The sequence below is a fragment of the Plenodomus lingam genome, assembly GCF_022343315.1.
Source record: "Plenodomus lingam strain CAN1 chromosome Unknown contig_14, whole genome shotgun sequence".
NCBI classification, from domain to species: Eukaryota; Fungi; Ascomycota; class Dothideomycetes; order Pleosporales; family Leptosphaeriaceae; genus Plenodomus; species Plenodomus lingam.
Window position 1 is genome coordinate 364,461 of NW_027093932.1, and position 24,240 is coordinate 388,700.

Below are 24,240 nucleotides of genomic sequence, written 5' to 3' on the forward strand. Positions count from 1 at the left end.
GCTGCGGGTGCGTGGCACAACGTCTCACGTGACGTGAACTGACAGCCCTGGAGGGCTGCTTCCAAGTTCGCTTTGTTTTTACCGGTAAGCACAGCGAGGATTGCAGCGGCATCCCTTTCGACTCCTCCTCTCCTATCTTCCCATACTCTTTGGCGATTGCATTCTTTGCAAACTGTCAAGCCATCTTGAATAGATAGGCGCGCGCTTGTTGCAGCATGGCCGCCACGCCATTGCCAGCCGCCCTGAAGGTTGCGGACGATAGCGAAACAAAGACGGCATCCGAACAGGACATCTTGGCCCAACACATTGCAACGCCGAATCTCGACATCAGCTACTTCCAACTCTTTCGATATGCCACGAAGATTGACATTGTCATCATCGCTGTGTCGCTTCTCTGTGCAATCATTGCTGGCGCGATCACGACAATGCCGGCATTGTTGATTGGGCTGCTGATTGGAAGTATTCAAGACAACTGGTCCGGAGGAACATCACAAAACGAAAGCAGCCGAGAACTCACTCGGTTCACCATCTACTTTGTGTACCTTTTTGTCGGGGAGCTGGTAACATGCTACATTGCGACCATCGGATTTATTCGTACGGGCATTGTCTTGTCAAGTCGAATTCGGGAGCAGTATCTGCGTGCTCTACTACGTCAAAACATTGCCTTCTTCGACAATATTGGAGCAGGAGAAATCGCAACACACATTACCGCTGATGCCAACTTGATTCGGGATGGTATCTCAGAAAAAGTCAATATTGCAGTGCAGTGTACATCGTCCATTGTCACTGCTTTCGTTATCAGCTTTATCAAGGACTGGAAACTTTCCCTCATCCTGGTTTCTAGTCCCTTGTGCATCTGCATCATCCTCGCTCTAAGCGGTTTGGTTCTTACAAAGTATCGACAACGATGGCTTGGGGAGACTGCAGAAGCCGGCAATATCGCAGAGGAGGTACTCTCCTCAATTCGGACGGTGGTAGGACTGAACGCCCAGTCTGAGCTTGCCGCTCGACACGATGAGATTCTTGCCAGAGCTGAGCGGTGGGCCGTTATGTCAAGACTTCTAACAGGTTCAGTACTTGGTGCTGTTTATGCCGTCATTTACATGGCTATTGGCTTGGGCTTCTGGATGGGATCGCGCTTCCTGGTGGCAGGTACGACTTCCTATATTGATATACTGACCATCATTCTTGCTACCGTGACTGGGATTGCCTGCTTGGGTGGCATAGTTCCTCCTCTGCAAGTCTTTGCTGTCGCTACATCCGCTGGATCGAGACTCTACAGTACCATCGATCGCAAACCACCGGGCGCTTCTGATCCGTTACCTACCAAGACGCTAGATACTGTAGTCGGTCGCATTGAATTTGTCAACGTAAAACACATATACCCTTCCAGGCCAGATATTACCGTCCTGCACAATCTGAGTATGGTAGTTGAACCTGGAAAGACCACTGCTATTGTAGGGCCTTCTGGATCCGGAAAAAGCACGATTATCGAGCTCATCGAGCGCTTCTATGACCCCATCGCCGGTCAAGTCTTGCTTGATGGACACAAGCTTGACAGTTTGAATCTAAATTGGCTAAGACAGCATGTTTCCCTGGTGCAACAATCGCCTACCCTGTTTGCTACAACAATATTCGAAAATATCCGACATGGACTCGTGGGTACACCACACGAGGATGCTTCTGGAGAGAAGATACATGGACTCGTTTATGATGCAGCTCGGATAGCAAATGCTCATGATTTCATCAGTAAACTCCCAGATGGCTACGACACTCTTGTAGGTGAAGCTGGTGTGCTACTTTCAGGCGGTCAGAAACAACGTATCGCCATTGCACGCGCCTTAGTCCGCGATCCCAAGATACTACTTCTCGATGAGGCTACCTCCGCTTTAGACTCAACCAGCGAGGCTATTGTTCAGGCTGCAATCGACAAGGCTTCCCAAGGACGTACCACTGTAGTCGTTGCCCACCGGCTATCTACTATCAAGGCTGCAGACCACATTGTTGTTTTGGCTGACGGTCGACTCGTCGAGCAGGGCACACATCACGCTCTCCTGGAAAATAACGGGACGTATGCCAGTCTCGCCAAAACCCAAATTATCAACCTGGACAAGCAAAACTCTTCCGACAGGGATGTTTCTTTGGAAGTTTCGAATAGCCGGATTGCAGTCGACCTATCTGAAAAAGACAACGTCATAACTCAGGATCCGGAAAAGCAGACTTGTGACGAGACGCAAGTAAACGCAAACACTGCCAAGAGACTGGAAACACCAAACAAGGCGTATCGTCTTCGAACTCTTTTCAAATTTGTATTAGGTTTCCACAAAGATCACAAGCTACTGATGCTCCAGGGCTTGCTCTGGTCAATTCAAGCGGGAGCGGGTGCGCCTGTCCAAGCAGTCTTTCTCGCAAAATGCCTCGTTGCCCTCGCACAATCTCCAGGTAATTATGGACAGCTTCGCTCCGAGACCAATTTGTGGGCCGGAATGCATGTACTCATTGGTTTTGCGCAATTGTTCGCCTACACTGCCCAAGCCTACACGCTTGGGAAGTGCACAGAAGCTCTTGTGCGGCAGGTCAGCAATAAGATCTTAAAAGCTCTCCTCGATCAAAACATGACGTTCTTCGATATGGAGGAGCATGGAGTGGGCGCACTTGTATCTTTCATTTCTACTGAACCTTCTAGTGTTGCGGGCATGGGATGTTCGGTACTTGGAGCCCTTATTATGGCTTTTACTACTCTTATTGCTGCTGTGGCAACTAGTATCGCAGTTGGATGGAAGCTGGGACTTGTGGGAGCGGCTACTGTACCCGTTCTTTTGATTTGTGGCTTCTTTCGTTATCGCATCCTGGCTCAACTCGACGCCCACCTACGCAAAAGCTACCAGGAAACAGCCTCTCTAGCCGGCGAAGCTGTCACCGCCATCCGCACTGTCATGTCACTTAACAGACAGGAGCGAGTGACAGGCAAATTCCACGATCAACTTGCTGAACAGGATATGCGCAGCATACGCTCAAGCTTGAAATCGTCCGTTCTCTATGCCTTTTCGCAATCAGCTGGGATGCTTTGCACTGCCCTTGGTCTCTGGTATGGCGGGACTCTGGTCATCAGTGGCGAGTACAATCTGTTCCAGTTCATCCTCAGTTTTGCAGCTATCAATATTTGTGGTGAAGCGACAGGATCCATCTTCAGCAGCTCCCCTGATCTAGCAAAAGCCATCCATTCGGCCGCGCGACTTAAGAGTTTGTTTGAACAAGATCAAACGGGACATTCGTCTTGTGATACAGAGACGCAGCCATTGCTGGAGGGCGAGGTTGACTTCCGAGGCGTGCATTTTGCATATCCAACACGACCGGAGCGCCGTATTCTAAATGGTCTAGATCTTAGTATAGACAAGGGGAAATATATAGCTTTGGTTGGAGGCAGCGGCTGCGGGAAGAGCACAGTAGTCGCCCTGGTAGAACGATTTTACAGTCCACTTGCCGGTACCGTCAAGATAGATGGTATCGACGTCGCATCAATGGACATGAAGGCAGCTCGACAGCAAGTCGTCCTCGTCGACCAAGAACCCACCCTCTTCCAAGGCACCATCCGGCAAAACCTCCTTCTCGGACTCGACCCCTCGCAATACACCCAACAGGACCTCGAAGACGCCTGCAAAGGGGCGCACATTCTAGAATTCATAGTTTCTCTCCCGTAAGTAACATGCACACAACCCCCGCAACTACCTTGCCTAACCATCCCACAGTAACGGCTTCGACACCCAGTGCGGTGGAAAAGGCAATAACTTTTCCGGTGGTCAGAAACAGCGCCTTGCCATCGCCAGAGCGCTGCTCCGGCGACCTAAGATTCTGCTCCTGGACGAAGTCACATCGGCCCTGGATTCTGAGTCGCAACGTATGGTGCAAACTGCCCTCGATGAAGCGGCAAAAGAACGCACGACCATTGCAATTGCCCATCGTTTGAGTGCGATTCAGAATGCGGATTTGATTTGTTATTTGGAAAATGGCATCGTTGTGGAGGCGGGGACGCATGCGGAGCTTATACAGCGCAGGGGACGGTACTTTGCCATGTCTAGTTTGCAGAGCTTGGAGGGGTGAGGGATTGAATGGGATGGTGTGGACGGATTTGCGGGTGATATTTTCGATGTGTTATTTATTTAATATGTAAGCATTGCACATTGAACGTATTCTCAAGTTTACAATGTATTTTGTTCCTGATGGCTTGGCTAATCTTGGGTCAACTCTACGAGCGCGCGTAACTTTGTAAGTGTTGATTATACAGGCACCATTGAACCTCTTTCCTGCACCAACGAATGAAGTCCCCTTGAATGTTCCCTCACTATCTATACCTAAACCATCCCATCTTCCCATCTTCCTGCTCATCTCTACATCCCTCGACCCCCCCCCCCCCTTTTTTTTTCCATTTCGCACCAACACTCATCCCCAAACGACAAGCTACTCGTTAACAAGCGCCAACGGATCAGGATCAACTGTCTGAACGATCCTCAATACCCAAGGTGGAAGGCCCCTCAACAGAGCAAGATAGCCCAAACTCCTAGGCAGCACGATCACGTGGCCGTATGTCGAAGTAATAGCATCCACGGCCTCAGCTGCCACCTCACTGGGCTCCATTACCGCAAGAGGGAATTTCGTAACTTTGCTTGTGAGGGCTTCGACGAGGGGGGTACGGACGAAGTCGGGGTAGATGATACTGTGGACGGTTAGAGGGGTTTGAATCATTTGTTTATGTTTCTTCTTTTTCTTATACTCTCTTTCTTCATCACGGAAAAAGTGCGATTCTGCTGTCGTGAAAGAAACAGCAAAAACTTACGAGGTACGAACTCTACGCGCATGAAACCGCGTCCGAAGCTCCTGTCCCAACCCCTCATGAAACGCCATAGCCGCCGCCTTTGAAGCCGCATACGCCACATTCTGCGCCTGAGCGTAGAAACTACCCGTACTTGCTATCGTCATGACGTGGCCGTGATCTTTCTCAATCATCGCGGGGAGAAATTCTCGAACAAGAGTAAAGTGACATAGTGCGTTGACTTCAAAGACCCGACGGCGTTCAGACTCGGATTCGCTGAGGATGGTTTGGGCGGTGCCGGTGCCGGCGTTGTTGATGAGGATGGAGGGGTGACCGTGGGAGGCTTTGATGGATGTTGCGGCGGTGGAGATTGCGGTGGGGGAGGAGAGGTCGACTTGGTGGAATGTGACGCCGTTGCCTGGTCTTTGGTTAGCTTTGTATCTTGTTCGCGGTACAAGGTAGATGGCAGGATATGTATAGCGAAGGAGACTTGTGTTACCTAGTTTTGTGGAAGGCGGGTTGATGTCTAGTATAATTGTGCGAATTTGATGCTTTGCAAGGCCGCAGACGATTTCCGCACCTATGCCACTGGAACCTCCAGTGACGATTGCGAGCTCATTGGGCCAATTCCAAGATGGATCATCGATGAAATTGTTGTAGCTTCGGTGCGATATCCATCCATTCAGGGCTTTGACGAGTTTCGCAAATATTACCAAATAGATGCATCTCTGTGCCGCTCGTAAAATTCCAGTGCTGAGGTGGTACAAAGGCCATTGGGACGAATTTCTTAGTGGTAAAGTGTGTAGGATCAGGAAAGAGGTAACAAGAGCGATGGTAGAACGATGATCGTTCAAATTGAAACTTTTGAGCGACGACATAGTACCTACGGTAGTCTGTGGGCGTCGGGGGCTCCTCTGCCTCGTGTTGGTATCTTGGTAAGAGCAGTGTCAGAGTGCCCAGCTATTTATGTCGATGCAACGGTTCTAACCGCTTGAACAGATGCATGCTCCCCACTATGTTCATAATTCCCCACCTTTGTACCCAATCGTGCCATGGAGACTGTCGTCAAAGGGATGAGCCAAGGTAATCGGCCTACCTCATTGGGCTAGGAATCGTTTGTGAGTGCGATGAGAAGCTATTCCTATTTTGGCGCGCGGGTTGAGAAGTCCTAACGTATCATGGTATCACCAGTCTCATCCGACTGAAACCACTTATCCCACCCACCTGGTTCCCAACCGGCCCAGTCAAGCCGGTATGATCGGAAACTGCCCTGAGATTCTCTAATTGGACCAAATACCTACGGATACGCTTTTTTTATAAGAAAAAATCCCCCTTTCATGGCATACAGTCACGGGAGCTAAGCATCGTTTGATTCAATACATTCCACAGCTGCTCAGTACACAAATCAGTTACGTCGTTGAGCAACAATGCGCATTAAAAAGTGTCTTGTAGACTAGACTGAAGCAAGGAGAGCGCTTACATCAAGCTACAATCCTATCTTGTGTGGGGGTCACAATATGTTGAGGTTTCTCACCTCAGATCCACTCCGGTCAAAACCTCAGCATCAAACTATTCCCGAGAACCATTGTAATGACGAAGATAAAAAACTTCGCCCTGAAATTTTCCGACTGTGAGGTCTTGGCGTATCTGACATTGCATCCTCAGAGGATTTCCGCTCCACTTATATCAAGCCAGAAGGAAGATAGAGTGATCGTGATTAGGCGTCCACTCGCACTCGGTAATTGGAAAAGACCGCTGCGATCAAGCTTGATAAAGCGATTGAAATGTTCGAATCACTAGAATTGTCTACGGGTACTGTGCAGTGTTCAGTTTTTGAGGATTCTACGATTACCATTGAAGACAGCAACTCCAAATGTCCATAGTCATGCGCGACACCACCGTCCTCTCCCCGTCATCCTACGACCCAACTTGTAACAATGCAAACACAAATTCTAACCCATCATTGGAGGCCGTCTTCATCCACTTCATGCTGGCAATCAAATCGAGCCACTGTGTCGGAGTGCAGATCTCGGTTGTGCCTTTCTGCCTGCACGAGTTCCGGGGTCAAGTCTTTTACTTCGCGGAAGGAAGTTTCTCGCGATGTTGTGATGGGATTCATGAGAATGATGTCCTGGCTCCGACCAATGATGCGGCAGAGGCTATTCATCAAAACTTTGTTCCATGGCATAAGTGGAATGTGAGGGCACCTGGCTTTTGGTATGAAACCCCATTATATTACCAAGCAGCTTTCTTATAGCAATACTGATTCTTCAGTGTAGGCGTGAGCTTGCGCCTGCTTTCCCAAGACAAGCTGGACTCAATGCATGCACCGAAGCCATAAATCGGTACATGAAGCAGCTGATTTCAGAAACACAAATCCTCGAATGCGGCACAGACACCAGGAAATCATCGGATATTCTCCTCGTCGACCCAAACAACATGCAAGAGATAATAACAACAACAAATTCTCTCAGCCCCCACACCATGAGCCGAGTATCTAGCGGCACATCTCTAGAATCCGGCACATCAGCCAGCGAGAGACCGCTGAAAAAGAAGCGAAAACTAAGCCCAAGTAGCTCCGCCGAGCCAGTGCTAGAGACCGCAGATGAACTCTTGTGGCGTCTTGGCTCCGTCAGTATCTCAGACGCAGAAGTCTCGTCGTACATTGCACTGACCAATGTCGACAATCCGCCGCTGACCCCTTGCGGCGAAAATGTGTCTCGAGCTTGGGAAATGTGTCTTAGCTTTGCACGGCGGTCAAATCAGAAGATGAAATACGGCCGATTTCTTCGTTTTCTGTCTCTCTGCTTCTTCTTGATTTGGGAACGGTACTCGGATAAGCAGGGGAAGAGTGCGGCCCGTGAAGTAAGTTTCTTACACTCTCAGTGAACCTTGAGGAATGCAAGGCACTGTAGAATTACTTACTGACTCTATAGGTCAACGCCAAGATGCGAGAGGCGGGTTTCAGCGGGCACTCGAGAGGTCTGAAGACGATGCGAGATGAAACGACATTGATCAACAGATTAATCGCCTCGATACAAGAATCATGCAAGCTCCAAGAAGTGGGGGTTCTATACCACATCATCTTTGGTACGCAATTGCCCTTCCTCCCCTCCTCAACATCACAAGCATGTGCACGAATAACCAACCAAAATCTCCCTTGCAACAGAAGCCTCCAACTACCAACTCATCCGCACAATCAACCGACTGGGCCGAGACAAGAAACAGACTATTCTCGAGTACATGTGCGACAACATGAATATCGATTCGCTATCTGCATGTCCTACAGCTCCCATATGCATTCAGACCATCATTCAGCAATATCTCCCCAATCTCTCGTCAGTCGTGCCCCCACGTTGCCCTGTCTTGGGGACTCTGGGCTAACGACTACGTCATAGGCTTGATTTCATCAGCTCAGCAATCGGATACGAACCAATTCGGCGAAGGAAGAGTGGGGCCCAGGAAGGGGGCCTGGGACCGCAGCAGCGAGCATCAAGTAAGTCGGCCTCATGCGGCTACGCCTTTCAGCCCTGGACCCTACTACGTGCCCCTACCGTACATACTCAACTGACATGTTTTAGTGTTTGCTGCGGGCACCGGACTCGTGGGGCAAGAAGAGGTTGAACGCCTTGCGTCTCCAGCCGAGATGGTGGATCATCACGACTCGCCGTCTATTGGGTTTCGAGATCATATCTTTTCCAATAGGGAATCTGATAGTGTCTCGGGCGCATTAGACATGCTCAACGGCATGGAGGATTTCTTTTTCCCATCTGCCGCTGATATGGATATTATGAATTCGGATTTTTCCTTTAATCATATTGATATGGGTTCTGATATGCTGGTATAGACAAATTATTGTAGAGTATAATTCATTTGATGGATTTTTATAGGTCTATGTACGATTCTATGAATGATGAAATTATACGAATAGTTCTTCTGTAGGTCTATGTACGATATTATAGGTGATGACAGTATCCCAATCGTTCTTCTTTGAGGCTATGTACAGGTGCAGCCGGTGACATCCAAGGTAGTAGATGTCTATATGTGGGCCTAACAGTGTACCCACAGTTTCAATTCAGACTGCTGACTGAACATCAGTGTTTGTACTAACAATCAGTCTGCTACGTCGTGCTATCATTGCAGCGAGAGCAGTAAGCGACTCGGCCGCCAGCAGCTCAAAAATGGGCACCACACTTTCCATCTCTTTTGAAAACCAATTTCTCAGCTCCACAGCCGACAGGGAATCAATGCCATAGTCCTGCAGACTTTGCGACGTGCTTACATTCTCGACAGGAATGCCGGTTCTGGCTATGATTTGATTGATAATTGCGGGAAGAATGACCTTTGTGGCAGCATCAAGACTGGAGGATTGTTTCAAGGCCACACGCAGCGTATCGCGCGCGTTATCGCCAGTGCTAGGAGCACACGATGATAGCATACGATAGCGTGAGAAGACGGGACCACGGAGGACAGGGAGTGAGTTATCGGGATGCCAGGCACCTAAGCCTGTAATGACGTGAGCATTGCAGGGGGTACGAGTGGAGTTCAAAATTGCGAACTCCAGAAGACGCATCAGACGCGAGGTATCCGTGAACTCAAACCCCTGCCGTTCCATAGCTTGCTTAATATGGTCATGTTCTGCGAGATAGCCAATGTCAGCTACAGCACCAATGTCAATGGTAGTAGCAGGCAGGCTGGAAGATCTCCTGAATCGAGCAAACGCATCAAGGAAGGTGTTTGCAGCTGCATAAGCTGCCTGGGTACTGTTACCCACAATGCCGCTAATTGAAGACTCCATGATGAAGAAGTCCATGTCAGCCGGTAGTTGAGCATGTAGGTTCAAGGTGCCTTGCAGTTTGGGACGCAATACGGCCAAGTAATCGTCAATGGCCATATTAGCGAACATGGTGTCCCTAAGCACCATAGCGCCTTGGATCACACCACGGATGGGCGGCAGTTCCCGAGCTGCAGCTAGGGTCGATGCAAGTTGGTTCGAATCTGCAACATCGCAGTCGAAAACGGTGGCCTTGCAGCCTACATCCTCCAGGGCCTTGATTGTCTCCTGTGCTGTCCCACTCTTGGATCCTGATCGATTGATGAAGATTACATGGCGAGCCCCACGAGAAGCCATCCATAGAGCGGTGGCGCGACCAAGGCCACCTAGGCCCCCCACGAGTAAGTAAGCAGCATCAGAGCGGAAAAGCAGGGTTGAGTTTGGCTCATGATGATACTTGACCAGGTCATCGGGCTGAACCACAGCCACAAGCTTGCCCATATGACGACCAGTCTGCATTTTACGGAAGGCCTGCTCGAGTTGTGAGAAAGCATACGTCTCAACAGGATCAGGGCCTCGTATAGCGCCACTGGTGAAAAGAGCGAGTACACTGGCCATGACCTCGCGGGCTGCTTGAGGGTCATTTTGCATGGTGTATGCTAGGTTGAAGGCGGTAAAGGAGGCATTGCGAGAAAACGGTGCCATATCCAACCGTGTGTTGATGGTGATGTCGCGCTGGCCAAGCTCAACGAAGCGGCCATGTGGGGCAATGCACGTCCAAGATTGCCGAAGAGCCTCACCTGCAAGACTGTTCATGACCACATCGACGCCACGGCCGTGCGTCAGCCGCATGATGTCGCGGGAGAAGGAAACATCGCGGCTGTAGAGGATGTGATCTTCGGCCAAGCCAAAGCGCTGTATGATGAATTCTTTCTTTTCAGCGCTGCCCACTGTGACATAGACGACAGCTTCCACCTGCTGGCTCAATTCAACAAGAGCCTGACCCAGCCCGCCTGCAGCTGCGTGGATCAGAATGGTTTCGCCTTTGCGCAGACGGGCAATGTTGTGGACGCTGTGATAGGCCGTCACATAGGTAATGGGCAGCGCCGCAGCCGTCTCAAAGGACAAGTGATCGGGGATGCGATGTGCGAGTCGAGCATCGAGTGGTAGCTGGGTGCAGTATGATCCTGAGCTGAGGCACATGACTCGGTCTCCAACACGAAGCCCTTGTGGGTCTTGTGCGACCGCGTCGTCGATGGCGGAAACAATGCCGCTGCATTCGCAACCCAGATCTTCGACCTTGATCTGACCCATGGCCATCATAACGTCCTTGAAGTTGATCCCGGCCGCTTTAACATTGACCCGAACCTGCCCGGCCCGCAAGCGCCCGCCCGTGCGCTCATCGGCGGCAAAGTGCAAACTGTCGAGCAGGCCGGGCGTAGCCACAAAGAGGCGTGTCGGCCCCACATCGCGTAACCGCCGTTGTGGCTGGCCCGTCCCCGCGGACGTCAGGGTCTTGGCATCATCCGACTGCAACGCCATGCTGGCATCTACATCCTCAACCAGACGGGGCACGTGTAAGATCCCACCTCGTTCCATCACCTCCCAGTCCACGTCCACGGCTACACCCACACTCTGGCCATCACCACCGCGTCGCCGCATCGCCCGCCCTGCAACATGGGCAATGCACCCGGCCGCCATGTGGGCGTCCAGCGGCCTGATGCCATCGAGATCAAGCGTGACAATCGGCTGATCTCCCATTTCGGCGCGGATGGTGCGTGCAAGTCCCTGAACCAATGCTGCCTGTGCATTCGAGCACTCGTTGCCGCCTGCGCCGCGAGTGACCCAGATCAGCCCTGCACCGCCCTGCACCATTCTCTTGATAGCCTCCCATTCCGTCGGCGTCGGCCCTGAAAGTACCGATCTCGACAATTCACTGAGCACAACGCATACCTGTCCTGGCTTAGGGCAAACATGCTCAAGGGACACCATCTCCGTCCCAGAGCCAAGCTTTTTGCTGAGGGCCTCCATGTCGACACCAGTTGGCTCCTCACCGCCAACGATGAGTACGTCGGGCTGTTTCTCGCTGTTTCCTTGCAGTCCACCTTTCTGGAGAACGATGAGTCGCTTTGAAGCTGTTATCTGAGCGTTGAAGCCCATCTTCTCAGCTACATCCTCTACTGTTGAGGGTGGTAGCCCATTCAAGACTTGACTTTGGTTTGGGGATAGGTTGGCGAGTGATCCCCATACTAGAGTAGCAGCAGGTGACTCGATCGAGAGTTGGACCAGCATCAATCTTCCTCCATCTTTCAACAGCTTGGAAGCACTCGACAGTAGCTTTTCTGCCTGTCCACTCGTCCCACTGATGTTGAATGCTACTACAGCATCATACGTACCAGCTTCAGTCTGGCCGTCTTTCAATGTAATCGAGTCGGCCCAAGCTGGGAATTCAATCTTGGCCACATGGTCCATGTTAAGTTCGGTGTCGGTATGATGCAAGGCTTTGAAGGGAGCGCTACCACCGTCCGTTCCAGAGAGCAAAGACAACAGGTTCAACGAAGCAGGCCCCGATAGGGGTCCCATGGTCAGCACGCTGAGATCTGGCGTCTTATGGGCCAGTAGATTGAGGTAGGCTGCCACAACGTAATTTTCTTTGAAGACCTGAGGAACCGCTGCAACCATGTTCATGTCATATGTCTCGATGAGTTTGGCAGGTGTGATTCGGCCGGCTAGAAGATCCGGCAACTGCTCAGCTGTTCGGTCCAAGGCTGTGCTGACCTCATCAGGGAGGCTGTTATGGGTAGAATCGTCTGCATTTGGAAGTGCAGTCGATTTCTCTACTTGGAAAGAAATCAGTTTCCAGAGATTGTGAGCAAACTCTCCCGCTTCAATAGCTTGTTGCTCCGAGACCTTCGATAGACCTTCTCGGAGCATCTTGACCGCAACTTGATCCAATTCTGTATCTGTGATAGCGCCTTGGGTAACCGCTGGCTTTGAACAGATGTCGATAGCCTGTTGCTCTGTCAATGTGTCCACATCGGGTGCCCATTTCAAGTTGTACGCTCGTCGATAATTGGAATCTTCGCCTCTTTCTGACTCACGATGATCTATTGCTGCCACCGTCATCTCATTCAGCTGAATAACTGGTTTTTTTCCCTCTGCATAAGAGTCTTCAAAAACCATGATGCCGGTGGACTTATGGCGGTAGTCGATGCGCGATATTGAAGCGTAGGAGACGAGTCTATCTCCTGATCTTCTGGTGATATCATGGGCAATGAACATGTCTTCGATTGATACAGGAATGATAGGGTTGCTGAGCTTACCCACATGTCCTGCATGCGCGAGAAGGTAACTGTGGAAGATGGCATCCAGTGTACCCGGATGGATGACACTAGCACGTTCGTACTGCATCGGCATTGAGGCTGCTGTATCAGGAATCTCCACGCTGGTAATGCATTGCCCAGGAGCTGTACGAGCTTGTCGCATGTTGGCGAATGCTGGACCATACTCCATGCCAATTTCCGAAAGTTGTGCGTAGAAACCATCAACATCGGTTGATGTCTGGCACGCGGTCTCAAGCTCTTCAACCATGTTGCCATGAGCCGCGGTGTTCGCCTTCTCTTGTATCGCAGCATTGACAGAGTTTGAAGCCTTGGATGGTGTCTGCACTGCGATCAAACCGCGACAGTGTTCAGTCCAGTGGTTCTCGTTCACCACGGAAGAGACCAGGAATTCATCCCAGAGGCTAGAAGTTGCTTTGGCACTCTCAGAGAAGGCTTTCAGTGTGATGAATACCTCCACCTCGCCAGGTGTCTCTGGAATCACAAGTGCGGAATTGATCGACACATCGCGGAACTGATAGCCCAGGATGGGTGTGTCCGGCGCTCTCTTTAGTAGCTTTTGAATGGCTGCCTCAATGGCCATTGTGATATATCCAGCTGCAGGATAGAGGACCGAACCCTGAATCTTGTGATCTCGTACCCATGGCAGTTCCGATAAACGTATCATCTGCCGCCAACGCGGTTCTAGCGGGCTAGAATGTACATCAAAGGCGCCAATAAGATCCAATCTTGGGAAGCTGCGCTGACGGTAGGCCTTACTTATTCTCGGTTCCGCCGAGTACGATTTGTTGTGATTCCAGGCATAGGGGGGTAGGTCGATCAAAGGAGAAGAAACACCCGATGTAGAGCTTCCATTGAGGGTGGAAAAGCGAACTGGGTATCCAGAAATAAAGAGCTTCGATGCCAGTTCTAGCGCCGTTTTCACTGCATTCTGCTTCCGAACCAGAACTGACAGGTAGTCTATCGTCGATGTGGTAGGCACTTGACTGGCTTCAAGCACCTGCTTGCCCGGTCCAGCGAGCGCTCCGTGTGGGCCGATCTCAACCAGTCTCTGGACTTGGAAGTTGGTGTCATGACTGCCATAATTTGCTAGTTGGAGCAATGATTGTGCGAATTTTACTTCGCCTACCAAGTTGCTGACCCAATATTCTGGTCCTAGCTTGGAGGTTTCCATCTTTTTGCCCGTAACGGAAGAGAAGAACTTGACATCGTTCCCCTTGAGTGTTTTGATATTGGAAATTGCGGCTCGATAGCTGTCGGCAACAAGAATCATGTGATGGGAGTGATATGCAACCTCAACCAAAAGTCTACGATTGTAGACCCCCTTTTCCCGGAGAACATGTTGCAGCTCGTCCAGTGCACTCTTGTCTCCCGAGACGGTTGTACTTGAGGGGCTATTCGAACAGGCCACCACAGCTTTTCCGTTCTGAAGGCCTGCAAGTATTGGTATGATCTCGTCTCTGGCCATACCTACCGCTGTCATGGCGCCTTTGATGCCCTCTTCGGTGAGCTTCGATGATGCACGGCCTCGTTCGTACGCGACAAGCATGGCATCTTCGAGATTAATCGCCCCAGCAGCATACGCAGCGGCAATCTCTCCGCTAGAATGTCCTGTGACAGATTCGGGGCGTATGCCCCAAGAGGCGAGCATATCCACCAGCGCGATTTGCAATGCGGTGCAAAGAGGCTGACTGTATAATGCCTTGTTCATCTGCGAAATCTCAAAGTCTTGCTGTAGCTCCTCTGCAAAACCATCAGCCATTTTTTTTTGCTATCGAAAGCCAAGAACAACATACCTAATACGTCAAAGGGGGCTCCCATTCGTTCTAGTGCTTCTCCGCATGCTTTAAGGCTCTCTCGGAACCGTGGAGAGACATCTATGAGCTCCCTGCCCATGCCACACCACTGTGCACCTTGACCTGTGAACACGAACCCCAGTCTTTGTCGTGCAGGCACGTTGACAAAATTAACCTTTTCGAGTTTCGAGACTAGCTCTTGGCTAGAAGATGCAGTCACGGTGGCCTTCCATGGGTGCACAGTTCGTCTATCACTGAGCGTGTAGGCAAGGCTGCTGAGGAATTCTCCATCGGCGCTGGCTTCTCTTTGCGAAACGTATTCGGCAAGTCTGCGAGACCAGGCGGCTCCGGCTATGGGATCAAAGGCTGAGAGTGTGAATATTCGAGGCCCGTTGTCAGAGTGGCTTGCGATTTCTTCGCGGTGGCTGGTGTCCTGACTGTGTCCATTGACTTTTAGTAAGTTACCGTTTGTAGTCCCGTTGCTCTGTGAATGGCCATTGGTATAGCCGATTCTTCCGTTACCGTTCGAGTCGCCGTTTGTGAGGCCATTTCCATTTGTGAAGCCAATTCCATTTGTGATGCTGTTACCGTTCGTCAGGCCATTCCCATTTGTGAGGCCATTGCCGTTTGTGATGTCATCACGATTTGCGGTGTCATTGGCAAGAGCTGCTTGAACTGCCTTCACAGCAAGTGCAGATCTCTGAGTGAAATTAGTAGAATTGATAGCGCGTGCAGCCAAAAAGTCTCTTGTGTTTTCGAGAATGGCGTGAACATTCGCTCCACCATAGCCAAAGCTATTAACCGATGCACGACGAGGCCCCGAGCTTATCCAAGGCTCGATGGCCGTGGGTACCTGATGAATACTTGTAAGTAGTGGCTAGAATAACACTTTGTTATTAGATGACTTACCCGGAGTGCCCAGTCTTCGAGTGGGATTCGGGGATTAGCGTTTTCAAAATTTCGGTTTGGAAGAATTATCTCATTCTCCAACATGAGTATAGACTTGATCACGCCTGTGAGGCCACTGGCTGCTTCCAAATGTCCGACATTCGTTTTAACTGAGCCTATCATCAGCGGCTTACTTAATGGTCGACCAGGGCAAAAGATGGCATTGATCGCAGCAGTTTCGGTAACGTCTCCGGCTTGGGTGCCAGTTCCGTGGCATTCCACGTAAGAAGTTTCCAGTGGATCAAGGCCAGTCTTTTCGTATACAGATCGAATTAATTCTTTCTGTGACTGGCCGTTGGGCATCGTGATGCCCGCCGTCTTTCCATCTTGATTGCAACCTGTGCCACGGATGACCGCCCGGATGGTATCGCCCTCTGCGATTGCGTCTTCTAAGCGCTTCAAAACAAGAACAGCAACACCTTCACCACGAGCATAGCCGTTTGCACGCTCATCAAATGTGTAGCACCTCCCGTCGGGTGACAAAAATCTTGTAGAATTAGCCATAATCGCAAGTGCAAGTAAAAAGGACAGTTAATTCCTACCTCATCATACTCATTGTAGTCATGAGCTCAGGGCCCAGTACCAAACTGGATCCCGCTGCGACTGCCTGTGTTGCATCTCCAGTCTGTAAACTCTGACAAGCCAGATGAAGAGCAGTCAAGCCCCCAGAACAAGCCGTATCAGCTGTGACACTAGGTCCCTTTAAATCAAAAGTGTACGATATGCGGTTAGCCATATTTGCGCGTGAGTGACCTGAGTTTGTGCATTGATACATCGGCACGCTCTCTGGATCTCTCCAAAGCATGTCGGTGTAGTCTGTAGCAAAACAAGCGGTGAATACCGATGTGTTTGATTTCACAACCTTGAACATTGGAATTCCCGAGTTCTCAAAGGCTTCGTATGAACACTCAAGCAGCATTCGTTGTTGTGGATCTAGAGCAGCCGCCTCGGACTCTGATATGTTAAAAAATGGGGCGTCGAATGTGTAAACATCTTGCTGAAACCAATGTCCATACTCCACGTTGTGCTAATGTCTGGTCAACAGAGACTCTGTCTCTGAATCGGATGGCAGATATCTTACTGTTCCATGTCTGCTATGATCTGGATGATAGAATGCATCGTGATTCCATTTTTCCTTCGGTATTGGTGAACGGCTTTCGCGGCCTTCAGCTACCATGCGCAGAAGATTCTCAGTACTTGTGGCGTCCCCGGGGCCTCGAAAGCTCATTCCCACGACCGCTATGGGTACCACTGGACACCTTTCTTGATTTTCGGCCGGCATGATGAGAAGAGCGCAGATTCGAACTTCTAGCAGCAAAACTAAGTATCAAGAGATTGAGTCGATTTATATATGATGAATTCAATTCAGTCTCAAGTCGGATGGGGTCGTGGAGAATGAGCTGCTTCAATCGTAAGATAGCGTTCAAAGAGATTTACATTTGGCATTACCGAATGGAAGTGATATAGTTATATAGCTTCAGAGCATAGAGTACCTATTGTGGTATTATCTAGTACTTTTCCTGCTTTGTAAAGGTATTTCCCCTGAGACGTATTTTAGAGGAATGCCTATTGCTAACCACAAATCGTGGCGCATGGGATATAGCCCTTCGAAGTATGACTAGTCTTATTTGCAGGCAAACTTTTGGCGAGTAAAGAGCTTTAGTGATTACGCGACATTCTCAATGCTCATATACCAGCTCTTAAGAGCAGATTCCGTACTAACCCCATGGGTCAGCTACGAGGAAAAATATCATTGAAATTTTTCGATAGTAGACCTAGAATCTATGCTAGCTTTTGTAGAATCTGCTTGGATGTGTACAGGCCCAGGTAATGTACAAGGAGTTTAGCACTTCGAACAATCTAGTCACAGTCTAGTTAAAAGCTGACACAAGCGCTCAATGCTCATCATCCATTTTTCACAGATCAACTACTCCAAATTTCGACCTACTCGTCATGGTTCTCACTGGAAGCCTCCCTCCTTCTGCATCAAACAACGCGGCTCCTGTATTTGCGCCACCTTATCGAGCGGCCGCCTTTCCATCACGGTTTTCTGATATCAACTGCATCCTTATCAAATACCGCACAAATGGATCTAGCGTTCAACCTTTAATCCCGGAAAATCTGACGATTGAGGAGAAGCCAGTCATCACAACACGCCTAGTGTCATACGGTTGCTCTCCTATCGGCCCATATCACGAGTTTCTTCACAGTGTAGAAGTCGAATTTGAAGGTCGCAAATTCGACTACTCACTCCTCATAATCCTAGACAATGAAGACGCCGCATATTCTGGAAGAGAGCTTTGGGGCGCACCGAAAGTCCTAGGGTCGTTCAACTTCCCCACTCAGCCTGATGGGATGAGCGGTTTCTTTCACGGGCGCGTGTGTCGGCCCAGCAGCTTTCCCATCGTAGAAGTTCTCTTCAAACCCACTGTGCTCTTGGATATCGAAGAACACGCCGAACCAGAACATAATCTTCTTTTTTTGCGCTCAATTCCTTCACCCATGCCCGAAAAGACGCCTCACATACGTCAATACATAGAAGTTGACTTCAAGATGCAGCACAGGCAGATTTGGGAGGGAGTTGCTTCTATCCACTTCCCTGCCCAATCTATGTTTGATCCTCTTCATCTCACCCCTGTCGAGGAATACATCTCTGCACATTATTCACGAGATACATCCGCAACAATCTCACCGGCCGATGTTCATAAATTCTAACATTGAAAGTTTGAGCTGTATCTAGACAATATCGAAGAGTTATTCAATACGATACACAAGCTTCTTCGCCCGAACCCGTCCCTCTTTCATATCCGCAAGCCCTTCGTGGATTCTATCCAAGCCCCCGTCTCTTATCTCAATAGGATGGTTCTTCAGCTCTCCTGCGTCTATCAGCGACTGACAAATGCCCCAGAACTTCTTAGCCGCATTATAGTCGTTAACATTGGCAGGATGATCTATAATTTTGTGAAAGGCCTCTCCGACAGCTGTGTATGCGAGGATAAACGTGGAAATTACGTCCTTGCGGGGAAAGTCCACAGGAAGTGTCGAACAGTACCGCGCTGGCTGAACTGCTGTATCTTTCGACAGTCCCTCAGAGCAAATTTCGACTGACTTGCCCTCTGAAATACAATCTAAAGCATGATACAATTGCCCGCGGGTATGTTTGAAGATGTCTTCGGCGCATCTTGGATCATTGTAGTCAAAGGCCACAGAAGCGCCTAACGACTTCACCAGTGCGAAGTTGGCGGGACTACAAGTTGTAATGACGTCTAGCCCAGCCCTAGAATGTGTTAGCACCTCTTCTGGCAGAAGGTTATGAGGTAAGATTTACAGTCTGGCGATCTGTATAGCCATAGTACCAGTTGCAGTACTACCACCATATATCAAAACAGATGTGTTCTCGGAAGATCGGTCTCCTGGTAAGGGAAGCTGGAGCGTCTGGCACAAACCCATGCCCACCGTGGTGATGGCTACTCCCAGACTTGCAGCTTGTTCAAAACTCAGGCTCTTCGGGATAATCGCTTGGAGACCCTCTCTAACAAGAGTGTATTGCGAGAATGCACCATCTTCAGGGTGCTCCAGATTTGCTCCATGAAGAAATCCAAATATACGATCCCCCTTCTTGAGAGACGAACCTGGGCGGACTTCTTCGATGGTTCCTGCGTAATCGCATCCCAAAGTACAGCCCTCGCAGCTGATGTAGTGCAAGTGCTTGTGATCCGTTGGATTCAGCGCCACCGCCTGAACTTTGACAAGGCAGAAGCCTGGACGAATTTTGGGACGTTCCACATCGAGCACCTCGAGCAGTCCAGGTTGTTGTACTTTCAAGGCTTTCATGGTGTCAGTAGCGATGTGGTAGAAGAGGCAAGGTTTCGTGAATGAACCTCGGCCTGTTTAATATAACGTGATGGAATCGGACATGGAAAGAAAGGATAAAAATGGGAAGTTCAAAGCTTACAAGAACAATTTATATACATGCGAACACCAGGGATGGTGAGACTTGAGTGCATTACCACTCCGGTGGGAACAGTATTGGGAAAGCCAGATTTCCCGGATCTTAGAGGCCGAGCGTCCTTTCAGTATATTCGGAGCTTCTGCTTCTCTACTATCACTAGAGCCCATTAGTTGAACACAAGCATCCATACACAGACGCTCCCCAAATCTTAGCAAGTTTTTCCATACCTTCACTTCAAAATAGTTCTGCAAGACACCGGAATGGGCCTCTATCTGTCGGTTGCGTTCCCAGAAACTTCTTTTGACTGTGGCTCAGCCCCTGTTTTGTGATTATAGGCCCACAACTTGAAATTCCTTGTTCTGCAACACAAATCCAACACCATAAAATCTACTGTTACTCACTTCAAGAATGTCATTGCTGAGAGAAAGAATATCCAGCTGCCTGAATATATTCGTAGTTCTCTCCCCCCTGAGTCTGAAGAGCACCCACTGTGGTCCCTCATAGTACGATGCAAGTTTGACAGCTTTCTGATCAAGCTCCAATACCATGCTCCGTCAATCTTTCTGACAAGCTATGGTTTCCTCTAAATCTAAAGATTTTACACTAAATCTGGCATAAGTTGATATGCAATATTTCTCAGAAACATTCTATGAGCTTCTATACACTGAGCCCTAAATATCACTATATTTTTATATACAACTGTCTTCTTTTACTAATCGACTTGAATTACCTCTTAGCTCGAATTAATCTGCTGATGTTACGACTCAGTCCTTGAAACAAGAGAGACAACATTTTCTAGGGTTATCACCATGTGGGAAATGATAAACAACATGGCCAATCGGTCTGGGACGTTCAATCAGATCTGTACTTAGCTCTACGAAATGCAGCGGATACAAAGGTCCTTGGGAAACATGGCAAGAGCCGTCAACACTGCTAGGTAAAGCAACTTAGCAATCACAAAACACAAATAGCCTTATTTGAAGATGATCAGCTTTTTTCCACCTGCGCCATGCCTTGCGAAAGTCTTCCACTCTCCTTACGTCAGTGCCTTCAAACTCATCTTTGACTTATCCAAGAACGCGTATTGCAAGTGCTCTTCCCGATTTGGGCGGCTCATGGACTTTGTCAGTCTAGAATGTGCACTTCCAATCCCTCTAGATTTTGTCTTTGGTATGGAGTAAAACACTTGTACCACAGAATAAGTCGTTTTCAAATGTATAAACCGCTATCCTATCTCAACATAAATAAGCGTGATGATTGTTGCACTTCCATGGGCTGGTTGATGTCGCAAACTACCTAACCACCATGGAGTTGGTGCAGCGCTGAAGTCGGTCAGCAGGCTATTGCTCGTATTGCGCCATTTGGTCGTTTCTTGCAAATTATCATGGCTGCTGTGGAAAGTTGGGGGCAGCTTGATGTGTTACGATTTACCTGTGGTGTGTCTATGACAGATCTTAACATCAATACCGCAACTTGAGAGGCGAAATCATGCGCAGAGGCGTTGGGTAGATAAATGCAGCTTTTTCAATACAAAAAGGCTACGGCGAAAACATACATCAACGTCTTCCAGCTCGCGGAGGTGGACAGAGTGGAACAACAGGTCCGAAGTAAGAGCGCCCCTGGGAACACTGTGGTGCTTCCAGCCCTAGGTGAGAACGTCCGTGTTTACCGCCAGACTGAATCATTTTTTGAGCTACACAGCCTAGACTCTACTTACCAGACCTTCAGTGGCTTGGGAGACATGGGATCTCGCCACTGCCAATTCGATGATTCGACAGGTCCCAGAGGACGTCGATATGCAAATCTCTCCCTTGTCAGCCGTGCCAGCTTCTCATGCGAAAAAGTAATATCATAACAGATGGCTACGGATCCGCCGGTATCCAATCTTCTCAAACCATTCAACCTAGAAAAACAACACCATCTACACAAGCAGTACTCTGACCAGCACCAGCGTCACATCACATAGCAGTTACCATAGACTTCAGCAACCGACTAGATCAGCATCCCCAAAGCCAAGACCAGCACATTTGAAATTTTTGCAGGCGCAATCACCCAGGAGTTTGCCGAGTCGGTTGCGAAGAGGATTGAATGTGTGGCAAGGGATACTGGGGGTGGAATCGCATAGTTTGGCTAGAGTACACTTTGAGACTCTTGGTGGAGGTCGTTTTGAAATATAACACCATCCGCCCCCTCCTCCTCAAGGGGATTCCGGTTCCGCAAGAAACCGCATCCAGCAGCCTAATACAAACCAGCCGAAACGCATCCCACCATCTTGAGCAGTCAGTATTCCATGCACTGCGGCATTCCAAACGAAGCCACATTTTGCAAAAGCAGGATTTGGCACATGAAAAAGAGCTCCAAGAAGTTTCCTACACAGTACACTATATTCTACATAACCCTCCTCAACTCTCCCCCCTCTCCCGCTTCCACGCCTCCATCTCCGCCCTCCCACCCCTCCTCTCCAACCCCAAACCCCTCTCCACCCACTCCTGGCTCCCCATCTCCGCCAACCGACTAAGCGCTCTTGCAAACGCAAACCGCTCTTCGTCGCCGGAGAAGATGCTGCTATTCTTCAGCATGGCCATGTTCATGCCAAGGTCGTCCATGAGGTTGCGCATGACGTCGGAGACGGGTTCGGTGTTGTCGTTGGGGTTTGCGGTTTGGGCGGAGGAGATGGCGTCGGAGAGTTCGGTGGAGTCCATGAAGAGGGAGGGGAGGGGGACGGCGGTGGTGAGGACGAGTTTGGCCTGGGTTGTGGGTTGTTAGGTGGGGTTTGGTGTGGGCGCGTGGGTCATGGAGAGAAAGGGAAAAAATGTAGGAATTCTGGGCATGTAAATGAAAAGAAGACAAAAACTCACCCTAGCCTCATACAAAGCATCCACAAACGTGATGAACCGCCTCGCCAAATCCCTCGTCCTGAAATTCATTCCCGGCACCTCCGTCACAATGAACGCCTCGTACGTGCGCGTCAACTCGAGATAGTCCGCCGCGCCCGTCGCACGGCCGATAATCTCGTCAAAGGTAAACCAACAACACTTGCCGCTGGCCTTGGGCACGACAATCTCGCGGCCCCAGACGGAGTGCACGGCCGGATGCGGAGGATCGTGTTCAAAGTCGCCCAGGAAGCGGAACCAGCGTTCGGCGTGGGTGGTGGCCGAGGCGTCGAGCGGGTGATGGTAGACGCCGCTCGGAGGCCGGGGAATCTTGCGGTAGTCGGTGGAGGAGTCGAGGTTGAGGACGGTGAGGCGGCGTTTGAGAAGGTTGATGCAGGGGATGAAGGACTCGCGCTGGATGCCGTTTTTGTAAAGGTCGTCTGGGTGGCGGTTACTGGTGGTGACGATGACGGTGCCGTGGGCCATGAGGGATTCGATGAGACGGCGGAGGATCATGGCGTCGGCGACATCAGTGCATTGGAATTCGTCGAAGCAGAGGACGGTGGAGCGGGCGGCGAGGCCGGCGGCGACAAAGGGAATGGCGTCAATGTCGGCGCCGTGCTGGGCTTTCATCTTGTGGAGGTCCTTGTGAACGGATTGCATGAAGGCGTGGAAGTGGATGCGGGTTTTGCGCGTGATGTTGGGGGGGAGGGTGTCGTAGAAGAGGTCCATCATCATGGTCTTGCCAGAGCCGACATCGCCAAACATGTAGATGCCCTTGGGAAGGGATTCTGGGATTGGGGGGAGCGCGGAGGAGGTGCTGCTGCTGCTGCTGCTGCTGGAGGAGAACAAGGAGAACAAGGAGGAGAAGCCTTTTTTGGCGGGTTGTAGCGACTCGATGGTGGGTTGTTGGACGGGCGGTTGGGAGTAGTCTTTCAGCATGTCGTGGAGGTCTTGGAGGTTCTTGATGATGCCTGGGACGGTCTCAGTACTTGCTCTTTGCTTCATTCATCATTCACCGTGCAGTCTCCCTACTTCGCTGGTGTTCGTCGTCCTTCAATCGGCCAGAGTCGACACGCGCATTGTACTCTGCCATTGGGCCATGCGTCTCAGTTGGCTCTTCTTCTTCTTCTTCTTCTTCTTCTTCTTGCACAGCAAGCACAGCTACCAACCCACAGTCAGCATTCCGCCGCTCTCAGAGCCCATCCAAGTATGGCAGACATACAAGATTGCGCGGCCTGCGCATACCCTCTGCAGTTCACCCTCTGCAAAGACGACCCTCGCTCCAGTATGCGCCCAGGCCTGCCTCTGCTCACAGCAACCACCGGCCGTGACGCTGTCGACCACCCTTCTTCTCCCCCTCTCCTCGCACATTCTGTACATATGGATTTGCGCGCACTCGCACTCGCCGGCCCTCGTCCGCCAGTCCTCACCACCGCCGTCCACCGCGGCCTCGGCATCGCTTGTCGCGACAGCCTGTGCAGCCCTTGCAGCGCTTCGGATGATGTCATATCCAAGATTCGGCTGCAGAGCCTCCTAAGGTTGAAAAGCGCGCTGAGAGAAGGGGAAGCAAGTCATGTAAAGTATCACAACATCAATGGCAAACGCTCGTAGGGTATAGAACCAAAAAGAAAAACCCTCCATGATGCGAGACCAGAGTCACAAGTCGAGCATGGGGGAACGAGCGGGATGACTGGGCGGCTCACGCGGGTATTCTCGCTTGCGCGCCTCGGCTTTTGCAGCATC

At 50.3% G+C, this 24,240-nt stretch overlaps 8 protein-coding genes across 8 annotated transcripts; 4 read left to right on the forward strand and 4 right to left on the reverse strand.

The window, feature by feature from the left end:
- Window positions 1-215: 215 nt before the first annotated feature.
- On the forward strand, window positions 216-4,101 carry IAQ61_002218 (uncharacterized protein; the record flags this gene model as incomplete). The annotated part of the gene is made up of 2 exons (XM_003834052.1): window positions 216-3,697; window positions 3,750-4,101. 2 exons carry the CDS (start codon window positions 216-218, stop codon window positions 4,099-4,101), a joined length of 3,834 nt encoding a protein of 1,277 aa, XP_003834100.1.
- A 290-nt stretch (window positions 4,102-4,391) lies between these two features.
- IAQ61_002219 (uncharacterized protein) lies at window positions 4,392-5,880 on the reverse strand. Its single transcript, XM_066095451.1, has 3 exons — window positions 5,310-5,880; window positions 4,835-5,228; window positions 4,392-4,714 (listed from the first exon to the last, which is right to left on the reverse strand). Exons 1-3 carry the CDS (start codon window positions 5,686-5,688, stop codon window positions 4,459-4,461), a joined length of 1,029 nt encoding a protein of 342 aa, XP_065954287.1. The 5' UTR covers window positions 5,689-5,880; the 3' UTR covers window positions 4,392-4,458.
- Window positions 5,881-6,695: 815 nt separating this feature from the next.
- On the forward strand, window positions 6,696-8,657 carry IAQ61_002220 (uncharacterized protein; the record flags this gene model as incomplete). The annotated part of the gene is made up of 6 exons (XM_003834054.2): window positions 6,696-7,027; window positions 7,090-7,675; window positions 7,747-7,900; window positions 7,980-8,148; window positions 8,209-8,306; window positions 8,392-8,657. 6 exons carry the CDS (start codon window positions 6,696-6,698, stop codon window positions 8,655-8,657), a joined length of 1,605 nt encoding a protein of 534 aa, XP_003834102.2.
- A 228-nt stretch (window positions 8,658-8,885) lies between these two features.
- On the reverse strand, window positions 8,886-16,951 carry IAQ61_002221 (uncharacterized protein; the record flags this gene model as incomplete). The annotated part of the gene is made up of 5 exons (XM_003834055.2): window positions 8,886-14,668; window positions 14,722-15,574; window positions 15,631-16,156; window positions 16,212-16,696; window positions 16,751-16,951. 5 exons carry the CDS (start codon window positions 16,949-16,951, stop codon window positions 8,886-8,888), a joined length of 7,848 nt encoding a protein of 2,615 aa, XP_003834103.1.
- Window positions 16,952-17,622: 671 nt separating this feature from the next.
- Window positions 17,623-18,384, forward strand: IAQ61_002222 (uncharacterized protein; the record flags this gene model as incomplete). Its single annotated transcript, XM_003834056.1, has 1 exon — window positions 17,623-18,384. One exon carries the CDS (start codon window positions 17,623-17,625, stop codon window positions 18,382-18,384), a length of 762 nt encoding a protein of 253 aa, XP_003834104.1.
- Window positions 18,385-18,423: 39 nt separating this feature from the next.
- IAQ61_002223 (uncharacterized protein) lies at window positions 18,424-19,503 on the reverse strand (the record flags this gene model as incomplete). The annotated part of the gene is made up of 2 exons (XM_066095452.1): window positions 18,424-18,946; window positions 18,998-19,503. 2 exons carry the CDS (start codon window positions 19,501-19,503, stop codon window positions 18,424-18,426), a joined length of 1,029 nt encoding a protein of 342 aa, XP_065954288.1.
- Window positions 19,504-22,023: 2,520 nt separating this feature from the next.
- IAQ61_002224 (uncharacterized protein) lies at window positions 22,024-23,502 on the reverse strand (the record flags this gene model as incomplete). Its single annotated transcript, XM_003834059.2, has 2 exons — window positions 22,024-22,368; window positions 22,480-23,502. 2 exons carry the CDS (start codon window positions 23,500-23,502, stop codon window positions 22,024-22,026), a joined length of 1,368 nt encoding a protein of 455 aa, XP_003834107.2.
- Window positions 23,503-23,706: 204 nt separating this feature from the next.
- IAQ61_002225 (uncharacterized protein) lies at window positions 23,707-24,108 on the forward strand (the record flags this gene model as incomplete). Its single annotated transcript, XM_066095453.1, has 1 exon — window positions 23,707-24,108. The coding sequence occupies one exon, from the start codon at window positions 23,707-23,709 to the stop codon at window positions 24,106-24,108; it is 402 nt and encodes a 133-aa protein (XP_065954289.1).
- Window positions 24,109-24,240: the final 132 nt, after the last annotated feature.